This window comes from Marmota flaviventris, chromosome 6 (genome assembly GCF_047511675.1).
Source record: "Marmota flaviventris isolate mMarFla1 chromosome 6, mMarFla1.hap1, whole genome shotgun sequence".
Taxonomy (NCBI): Eukaryota; Metazoa; Chordata; class Mammalia; order Rodentia; family Sciuridae; genus Marmota; species Marmota flaviventris.
Genome location: NC_092503.1, coordinates 123,327,282 through 123,337,782, shown reverse-complemented (window position 1 = coordinate 123,337,782; position 10,501 = coordinate 123,327,282). Strand labels below are relative to the sequence as shown.

At 41.9% G+C, this 10,501-nt stretch overlaps 1 protein-coding gene across 3 annotated transcripts; it reads left to right on the top strand.

Moving 5' to 3' along the window:
- The first annotated feature begins 57 nt into the window (after positions 1-57).
- On the top strand, positions 58-3,320 carry Rpp21 (ribonuclease P/MRP subunit p21). Of its 3 annotated transcripts, none has more exons than XM_027923096.3 (5): positions 58-1,214; positions 1,290-1,390; positions 1,483-1,565; positions 2,824-2,945; positions 3,173-3,320. In XM_027923096.3, exons 1-5 carry the CDS (start codon positions 972-974, stop codon positions 3,260-3,262), a joined length of 639 nt encoding a protein of 212 aa, XP_027778897.2. In that variant the 5' UTR covers positions 58-971; the 3' UTR covers positions 3,263-3,320. The 3 variants fall into 3 exon arrangements, with proteins under 3 accessions (XP_027778897.2, XP_027778896.2, XP_071469660.1); XM_027923095.3 differs by having other exon boundaries at positions 2,824-2,949; XM_071613559.1 differs by lacking the exon at positions 2,824-2,945.
- Positions 3,321-10,501: the final 7,181 nt, after the last annotated feature.

Sequence of the window (10,501 nt, the reverse complement as noted above, 5' to 3'; positions counted from 1 at the left end):
TTATGTTTATGGTAAAATCACTGGGTGTGAACAATGCACGTTCCTGGGTCTTGCCTGCAGTGTTTGATCAAAGTCTGGTTGGACCTGGGGATCTCAACATTTTAAATACATTCCTCATTCAAATCTGAGGACCCTTGCTAAACTTCACCTAGAGGAGGTTTTAGCTAATTTCCTTCTTCTGAGATGGGAGCAGGATATTACCCTCTCCTGACTTATACTGCCCTCTATATCTTAGTGTTCAATCATGTTTTGTACCTCCAGTTTTAATTCCTCTGCTTTTGACCTCAGAAACTGGTTGTCATTAACTGGGTATCAGTGATAAACACAGGATGCCAGACAACAAATGGGAGGCAGAAAGAGGTCAGAGGAGTGTGAAGTTGATGTCTCTGTGGAGTAAGTAGGCTGCAGTCTGGGCAGAGGATACTGTTGGCAGTTTGCTGTACATACAACAAGGAATTTAAAACTATTCACTGAGCAAGTAGGGATCACCTGCTACATGTCCAGCACTGTAACAAGTGTTTCATTGGTAAGTGTAAAAGTGGAACCAGGCTGTGCTGAGGGCCAGGAGCCCTCCTTCCTTATCTTGCCACCCTCATGACCCTTTCCACTTTGACCTCAAAGGACACCAATTTTTTGTTGTTTTTAATGTAAGCCTCTATTCCTTCAGTCTGTAGATTTTCCAGGAAACTGCCTTTGACTTAGTAGAGCAGAAGGTATAAGTTGCACATAACCATTTCCCCAATCTGTCTGCATGAGGAAACCAGACTTATCTCCTGAAAATATTTCCCACTTTTAAGAACCTCTCCTGGGCTAGGGTTGTAGCTCAGTGGTGGAGCACTTGCATAGCCCGTGTGAGGCCCTGGGTTCTATCATCAGCACCACATAAAAATAAAGGTATTGTGTCCATCTACAACTAAAATAATAAAAAGATCCTCTCCTGCCCATTTGCTGCTCCAATCTCTACTAAGTACATGATCATAGTTTTAAGGAAGAGTGAAAGGAACTCAAAAGTCATAAAGGGATCCTGTGCTGGATTGGCGGAGAACAGGTTCCCAAACCTAAGGCTGCGGGCCTGGGCACTACACCTCCCAGAAGGCCTTGCGCAGGCGCAAGGGGCGGGGCCTGCGAGAGGGTGCGCTTGTTGCTGGGGCTCCCGGATGGCGGGACCAGTGAAGGACCGCGAGGCCTTCCAAAGACTCAGCTTCTTGTACCAGGTGAGTGAGCAAGTGCCGCGTGGGGAAGGGATTCTGGTGCGCCGGGCCCTGGAGTGACCGCTGCCTTCCCCCCAGGCCGCCCACTGTGTCCTTGCGCAGGACCCCGAGAACCAGGCGCTGGCGAGGTTTTACTGCCACACGGAAAAGACCATTGCGAAGCGACTAGTCCTGCGACAGTGAGACAGCGCGGGTCTGGGCGGTGGGCGGGACCGAGGAGGAAAGGCGAGGGAGCGCGGGCATTCAGACGACCTTTCCCCTCCGCCCCCAGGGACCCCTCGGTGAAAAGGACCCTATGCCGCGGCTGCTCCTCCCTCCTCATCCCTGGCCTCACCAGCACCCAGCGCCAGAGACGTGAGTGCTCCTGGCAAAATGGGGTGGTTGCGGAGCACGGGAAGAGGGGAGGGCGGGGCCAAACCGCTCCATCCTCACCTTAGATTGGTAGGGCTTTGGATATGCTGGAGCCAGCTTTCTCTAGGTCTGAATTAAAGGTTTTTTTCTTTGTTTGCTTTTTGTACCGAGGATTGACCTCGGGGACACTCGGTCACTGAGTCACATCCCCAGCCCTATTTCTGTATTTTATTTAGAGACAAGGTCTCACTGAGTTGCTTAGCGCCTCTCTAAATTGCTGAGGCTGGCTTTGAACTCACTATCCTGCAGCCTCTGCCTCCGCCTCCGGAGCCGCTAGGATTACAGCTGTGCACCACTGCGCCCCATATAAATTAAATTTCTGATATCCCTGGGACAAACTAAAGTCTGGGCTTGGCTTTTATTCCTATTTGGGTAGAAGAAAAATTATGCCTTAAGAGGCAATCTCACCGAGACACAATAACAGATACTGTGTGGTAGCACCTTTCATTCGTTTACTCAAGAAATATTTCTTTTCTGCCAGTCGCAGTGGCGCAGGCCTGTAATCCCCGCTGCTGGGGAAGGCTGAGCCAGGAGGATCGCAAATTGAAAGTCGTCTCAGCAACTTAGAAGCCCTAAGCAACTCAATGATACCCTGTCTCTAAATAAAATACAAAAAGAGCTGGAGATGTGACTCAGTGGTTGAGTGCCCCTGAATTCAACCCCTGGTACTCCCCCCGCCCCAAAAAAAAAAAAAAAAAAGACCTTATTTGCTAAAATATGTCGAGTACTATATTCAAATTACACCCTGGAGAGAGAGGCTAAAATAGAAACAAAAGAATGTAGAGGAGAAAAATGCTTTAATTGAGAGGAGGGTAAAGTAGAATGCTGAATTATTTATGCCAGTGGTGATGAGGTACATGATAAATAAAGGTAGCTAGACAGAGAAATTCTAAGCATGGATGAGAATTTCCAGACATGAGAATTTGTGGTACTGTCAAGGAAATCAGAGTTGGGGAGGCTGGAATTTGAGTTGCTCAGGAGCAAGAGTTGAGGGAAACAATCCATATCTTTATCCTGTTAAGGAATTTAGTTTTTGTCTTAAAATTCCAAGAAATTGATGGAATTGGTGCTGGGGCCAGATGCCATGAAATTTACATTCAAAGTGGGAGTGGGGAATAGGATTCCTACTGGAAAAACTTGGAGGCAAAAGGACCTTTCTTAGGAACCTGGGCACTTTTCCTTTTTCCCACCTTTACGCCAGGCCGCAGGGGACAACGCTGGACAATACAGACCTGCCTGACATGCCAGCGCAGCCAGAGGTTCCTCAATGACCCCAAGCATCTGCTCTGGGGAGACCGGCCTGAGGCTCAGCTGGGGAACCAGGCAGGTGAGAGGGGTAGACAAAAATAGGGGCTATGGGGCTAGGGATATAGCTTAGTTGGTAGAGTACTTGCCTCACAAGCACAAGGCCCTGGATTCAATCCCCAGCACCACCAAAAAAAAAAAAAAAAATGGAGGATATAGAAGACACATAGGTGGTACTTGTTGATGTAAGGGGTGCCAGTCTTAGAAAACTAATTCTGCTTCTCTAATTCTGCTGATCTCCCCAGATTCTAGACCACCACAGCCCTTGCCAAACACAGCTCATCCCATTCCAACCCACCTTCCTAAAGAGCAAGCGCAACCTCAGGTTCCAGTAACCAGCGACGGATTCATCCCATCTTCCAGATAAATAGTTTAATTCTTTTTCACTTTGAATGATTCTGTTCTGTGGGTATTTTAATTCCCAGTTCCATTTTCCTCTATTTCTGTCTGTATTTTTGATCACCATCTGACCTCTCCTTTATCCTTCCAATGTTTGTACTCCCAGCATACTGTAGGGAGATCCCAAATTCTATAGACCACTTAGTCCCATTAAGCAGTTCTCCTTTCCAGAGCCTTGACTCCAGTGCCCCATCACTCCTTGCTCAGGGCAATACTGTGTTTGGGACTTGTGTTTCACAGTTTCCTGCAAGAATCTGAATTCCTTGGAGCATTCCATATTAAGATAGCCCTGACTGTTGACTAAAGAGGTAGACAGAATATCTATGTTGCTGCTGCTGTTTTTATTTAAGCAAGGGTGAAAAGATAGCAATGAGGGAGTATTCATGTCTTTCTTGCCTACTCAGGGTTGGTCTTTTCCTTATCTCTGAGTAATCTACAAAATTCTGATCAGGGAAATGGTACAAACTTGAAATAATAAGGCCAAGGGTACTAACAGAAGGATACTGGCAGATAGTACACAAGTATACCCATAGGTAAACTCTCAAATTTTTCTTGAGAATTGGTAAAAAACTAAAATGCTTTCTAAGAGAACCCTAGAGAGCCTACTCAAGACAGAATTCCCAGACTAACCTCTTCAATAGCTCCCAGGTAGTCATGTTACCCCCAAAATACACAAATTTACTATTCCTAGAATGCAGTTTTGTTTCTTCCCTTTCTCTTATAAACCCTTTGTTGCACCTCTCTATTGTTGCATGAAAAATCACTTCAGGGGCTGGAGTTGTGGCTCAGCGGTAGAGTGCTCGCCTAGCATGTGCGAGGCGCTGGATTCAATCTTCACCACATAAAAATAAATAAAATAAAGGTATTGTGTCCAATTACAACTAAAAAATATTTTTTTAAAAAATCACTTCATAATATCATGGCCTAATACAGCAATGAATCTTCATTAGGAATTCTGAAAGATCTTAACAGTAATTCTGTTCCATATGGATGGAATCAGCTAGAGTCATGGCTGCATTTAGCTAGTGGCTGGTGGGTAACCTGGAAGACCCAATAATCTAATATCCCTTTGGCCAAAGCAAGCCATGTGGCCAATTCAACATGGAAGGGGCTGTGTCAGAATATGAATACTGGGAGGTTCATTCATTCCCTGGGGACCACAGATATAATCTACCACTTGCTTGTTTTGCCTTTGCCCCTGACTTTGTTTCTCCACTGACTCCTTCATGTGTCTGAGAATTATTTACATACAATATTCTAAACAATATACAAGTAATGAAATGTTTCTGAGTTATTATTTGACAGTTCATTTCTGGAATTGTGACTACTTGGATCAGTTATGACAGCCAACAAAAACATGTAGCCTGAAAGTACATGACATGCATATCTGGACCCTTGTCATCTTTGTCTCACCTTCCCTGGCTCCCCAAGTGAGTCTCATTTCAGTGCTGCTGAGCTCAAGATTGTTTTGAGTGTTTTCTGATGTCAGATGATGAAACATATCCAGAGTAGGTAAGCAGGGAGAACTTTGAGAGGCTTTTCATTTTGTTTGTTTCATTTTGAGTTTTGAATCCAATGGGGCTCTACCACTGAGCTACATCTTATTTTTTTAATTTTGAATCAGGGCCTCACTAAATTACAGAGGCTGGCCTCAAATTTGTAATCCTTCTTCCTAAGCCTCCCAAGTAGCTAGGGATACAGGTATACACCATCATGCCTGGCCTGAAAGCCCTTCTTGGGGCTAAAAGTGGGGAGTAAGAATGTAGCTCAGCGGTAAAGCACTCCTGGGTTCAATACCCAATACCACTAAAAAAAAAAAAAGTTCAGTGACCTCTGTCTGAACCAGACTTTGGTGATATAGAAGTTCCTTCACTTTGACATATGGACGGCACTCTGAAAACTGTCCCCACTGTTTTTTTCCTTTTATTTTCATTTTTGTTTTTGTTTAGGCACTGGGGATTAAACCTAGGGACACTCTATCACTGAGTTACATCCTCAGCCCTTTTTATTTTTTGTTTTGAGACAGGGTCTCACTAAGTTGCCCAGACCGGCCTAGAACTTGTGATCCTTCTGCTTCATCCTCCCTAGTGATGGATTATAGGCATGCACCTCAGTGCCTGGCTCCCGTCTGTTTTTTTTTTGTTTTTGTTTTTGTTTTATCAAATAAATATTTTTTTTTAAAGAGAGAGAGAGAGAATTTTTTAATATTTATTTTTTAGTTATCGGCGGACACAACATCTTTGTTTGTATGTGGTGCTGAGGATCGAACCCGGACCGCACGCATGCCAGGCCAGCGCGCTACCGCTTGAGCCACATCCCCAGCCCCTCAAATAAATATTCTTATACCCCTATTGAATCCAAAAATTCTAGAACTTTTTGGCACATTTATGTATTAATGGCTAGGAAAAGAGAGGTACTTTATAATCTTACTTGATGACTTAATGGACTTTGCAAAAGAAACTAAATTTCAATTGAATGCATAAGCCATAATGACAGATTTGGAATGAGAGGCAATCAAGGATTCTAAAAGCAAATTTTAAAGTAGTATAGATAAAGTTTGTTTTTTTTTTCAATCAACCCAACCCATTTGTTGGAAAATCGGAATATGTAGATTGGTGATGCGATATGGGCAATGACAAAAATTCAATTTAAATGTGTAGCTAATAAAAAAATTCAATTTAAAAATGTATCACAGGGGCTGGGGATATAGCTCAGTCAGTAGAGTACTTTTCTTGCATGCACAGGCCCTGGCTTCAATCCCCAGCACCACCAAAAACAGAAAAAGTATAATGGGCTAGAGATATAGCTCAGTTGGTAGAACGCTCGCCTCACATGCACAAGGCCCTGGATTCAATTCCCAGCCACACACACACACAAATGGATCATTTGTCTGCTGGTGTTCCTTCCAGCTGATGAAATTCCAGAAGATTCTAATGAACTAAAATTGTATTTCCCCTAAGAAGTCTGTGAACTTAATGACTGGTTTGAAAATGATTATGTACAAGGAAGAATAAGAAGACATTTGATACAGTGGTTCTGCTGTTTGATCACCATGATTGTTTCCTCCAAATTAATGATCTGTATGTGAGTGAATGGGGTATGAATTATCATGTACCCAAAACAATGTAGAAGCATGGCACAGCAGATGGGAACATTTAATAAAGAGCACTCATGTTGATGTAATTGAATCATGAAAGAATTCCAAAAAGAGTAATGCCATGTAGGAAATGAATGTGAGCCTTGTCTAAGGTGAGTCATGCCCTACAAGTAAAAAGTGGGGTGATGGGGAAGCAGAGCTGGGAATGTAACTCAGTAGTAGAGCGTGTGTGTTACCTAGCCTACACAAGGCCCTGGGAATTTAACCCAGAACTGCAAAACAAATTTGAAAAGAAAAAGCAGCTATTTATCACTATATAAGACTTTAAAATATAGTTAATAAGTTAATGATCATGAAAGTTAGCTAACTTTTACAGATTACTTGTATGCAGTTGCTCATAATTTCTCCCTATAATATACTTTTTTCATATGCTGAATTTTCTTTTAATTTTAGTTTTAGAGTCTTTTATTTGTGTGTTTGTTTTGGTGTTTTCCAACTATTTTCCTTTTAGCTTAGTTTGGGGAATTTGTTAGGTGTTTTCTCTTTTTTTTAATTGTCAGCATTATATTATAATTTGTAATATTATATATTTCATCATAACATGATTTCAAATACTGGAGGTATAAATTGTAGTAACATTTTTAGGGAAAAAAAAGACTTTAGAGAATTCTAATTTGCCTTATGAAGTCTTTGCAAATTTGATGCCAGGAAAATGCAGTATCAGTATGTTGGCTTTTCAATGTTTTGTGTGTACTACAAACTTTGAAACTTCCTCAGTACCTCAGTAAATGAAGAGTTGTCTTTTTTTTTTTTTTTTTTTTACAACTGCATTTGTGAAAGATAAAATTTCTCAAGATCTCAGTTCTGTGTGATTGCATGTGTTATGGTGTTGACTCAGCAGGTTTTGATTTATTTCCTCAGAAGACTTAGGTCGTCCATCACCCATTGTATTTCAGATGACCACAGCTATAAAGCTGGTTTCACGTGCTTACCAATGATAATGATACATATTTATATCTCACTTTTTGATCTATTTGTTTATGAGTACAGTTTTGGGCTAATAAATGTTACATCCATATAACTATTTTTTCTCTGAGTATTGATGTATGATATTGCTTATTTTAATATGAAAGGTAGTCTTAAAGGAATCTATTGTTTTTGTTTCTCAAATGTTCTTTCAAAGTATTAAAAAAGTCAAATTTTTATTATTTTTTCAGAATTATATTTTTGAGATTTTGATCTTTCTGGATTTTAGACAAGAATTTTTATCCTTCAGGATTTCAACATTGGGATTAGGGTGTTCAGAACCCAATATGCATATGGTAACTATAATTTCCCTGTATGGTATTCATGCCTCAAATAGTGCTGGGTGTTCCCAATTCATGGACTTTTTTTTTTCTTAATAACTTCAGATTTGATTCCTTGTGCTGTAGGGAAGAAAGGACTGTTACCCACCCATTAACTTAGAGTGGGAATAGGGACTAATAATCAAGCTGTTTATTAAATCTTCCAAACAATCCTTATTATGGTGACTTTTTTTCTTCTGAAAGTACCTGACACTGTCCATTCTGAGCCTTTTGGAGACTTGTGGTGTAAATCAGAAGGAAATTTTTCTGTTTTAAAGGAACCAGGGCAATAATTCATCATATTAGCAACCTAACATGGAAAAGACATATAATAATCTCAATAAAGGTGGAAAAAAATATTTGATAAAATCTAACATCCATTCTTGACAAAAATCTCTTAGCAGATGAGGAATAAATGACAACTTTCTCAACCTCAGAAAGGCCTATATGACAAATGGCCAACAAATATATATGAATATATTGTTAGGACTTATGGAAAATGCAAACCAAAACTACACTGAGATTTCATTTCACTCTAATTGGAATGGCAGTCATCAAGAATAAAATTATAGGCTGGGGTGGTGGCTCAGTGGTAGAACGCTCGCCTAGCGCCTAGTGTGTGTAAGGCACTGGATTCAAACATCAGCCAGCCCCACATGAAAATAAATAAAATAAAGGTATGTGGTATTGTGTCTATCTACAACTAGAAATAAAAATTTTTAAAAAAGAATATGAACAACAATAACTGCTGGAGAGAATATAGAGAAAAAGGAACACTTTTATACTGTTGGTAGGGTTGTAAATTAGTACAACCACTATAGAAATCAGTATGGAAGTTCCTCCAAAGACAAGGAATGGAACTATCATATAACCCAGCTGTACCACTCCTCAGTATTTATCCTAAAGAATTAAAATAATCTTACTACAGTGATACACGCATACCCATGTTTAATAGCAGAGTTCACAATAGCCCAACTATGGAACCAGCCTGAGTATCTGTCAATGGATGAATGGATAAAGAAAATGTGGTATGTATACACAATGGATTTTTGTTCAGCCATAAAGAAGACTGAAATTGTGGGAGGCCAACCTTATGGGTGACTGAGTTACACTCCCCAGCTGGGTGCTGAGGAGCTCAGTCACAGAAATGGGTGTGTCTTGCTACAGCCCCATGGGTGAAGCTATGCTCACCTGTTCCTTTGTAATATAACCCCTTGCCCTGTTTAGGATAGAATCTTCCATGGAAGTGCCTTGTGTGTGTCCCTTCCTCTTACTGTGCCCTTGGGTGTGGCCTACCCAGGTGTCAGTCAACCTGCTGACAGTGGACATCATGAAGATAGACTCAGCCCCCTGAAACCTGACCCCTTGCCTCATTTGAATAGCTTCTCCTCAATAAAAGGGGTCAGCGCGCACACGTGCGTGCGTGCGTGCGTGCGTGCGCGCTCTCTCTCTCTCTCTCTCTCTCTCTCTCTCTCTCTTTCTGCGGACCCTTAAGGTCAGAGGAGCCGTCACAGCAACCCAAAAGAAAAATGTATTTGTGTCTCTTGTGTGGTTATTTTGTGCAGCCCAGTTAGCCCAGTTTAACTAGAGTGACCCCTGAGCCTTTTAGTCGCGAGAACAGAAACCTGGCATGAAATTATGTCATTTGCATGGAAATAGATGGAACTTGAGAACAATGTTAAACAAAATAAAGCAAACTCCAACCATTAACATAGGTTTTTCTCTCATATGTAGAAGTTGGAGAGGAAAAAGGAAAACAAAGTTGAGACAGGAGAATTTCATGAAAATGGAAGGGAGATCAATAGAATAGAGGAAAGGGACCAGGGAGAGGGAGCAGAGGGAAAGGGGAAATACTGTTATGCTCGAATTCAGGACCCCCAAAGACCACCAGAGACCCAAGATCGATGTAAGCAGCAAAGAGGTGTTTATTTCGAGCTAGCTCGGTCCTCCGCACACACACACAGCAACTGGTGATGCTGAGAGGCCCCGAGCCCAGGGTTTGCAGCAGTTTTATACATTCTTTGGAGAGGGCAGGGACTTCACATACATCATAGCATCCCTTAGCAAATCATCACACACCGCGGGAAAATCAAATAACAACTCTAAAACATGATTAGCACATTCACTGGCGGGAACAAGTTGGGTAGGGGTAATTGGTCAGTACAAAAGGGGTATTCGTTTGAACTGATTGGTTTGAGCCAAGAGGGGTGTACGTGCTGAACTACATGGTTTCCCAACTTGTTATCAACCACCAGAAACCACTGGCATCCCAGGTATTTCCCTGTCTCATGCTGATTGGTGGCTGCTAGGGGGCTGCTATGGATCCCCACCTAGCCTGACTGAGTCAGGGACACCTGGTGCAGCAGATCTCTCCTGTTATTTGTAGATAAACAACTCAACAGGGTGGGAATGTGCTTAGGAGTGCTCTGTGGGTCTTTCCAAGGACAAAGGTCATGTCCCTTCCTTGGACAGGCTTTGCTCTGAGATAGAGGCTGGTTTTTCAATACGAGGAATGATATTGAACTAATTATGTTGTTAATATCACATGCATGTATGAATAAGTGACAACAAATCCCACCATTATATATAATTATAATGCACTAAAAACTGTGGGGAGGGCTGGGGATGTAACTCATTTGGTAGAGTGCTTGCCACACATGCACAAGGCCCTGGGTTCAATCCCCAGCATGGGGGTGGGGGTGGGGGGAAGGTGGGCACCCAGAACTGTTGGG

Bases quoted from the DNA above. Each gene is read 5' to 3' on its own strand.
- Rpp21 (XM_027923095.3), top strand. From the start codon at position 972: ATGATCATAGTTTTAAGGAAGAGTGAAAGGAACTCAAAAGTCATAAAG. The intron at 1,566-2,823 runs GTGAGTGCTCCT...CCTTTACGCCAG, and splicing joins CAGCACCCAGCGCCAGAGAC to GCCGCAGGGGACAACGCTGG. The intron at 2,950-3,172 runs GTGAGAGGGGTA...TGATCTCCCCAG, and splicing joins TCAGCTGGGGAACCAGGCAG to ATTCTAGACCACCACAGCCC.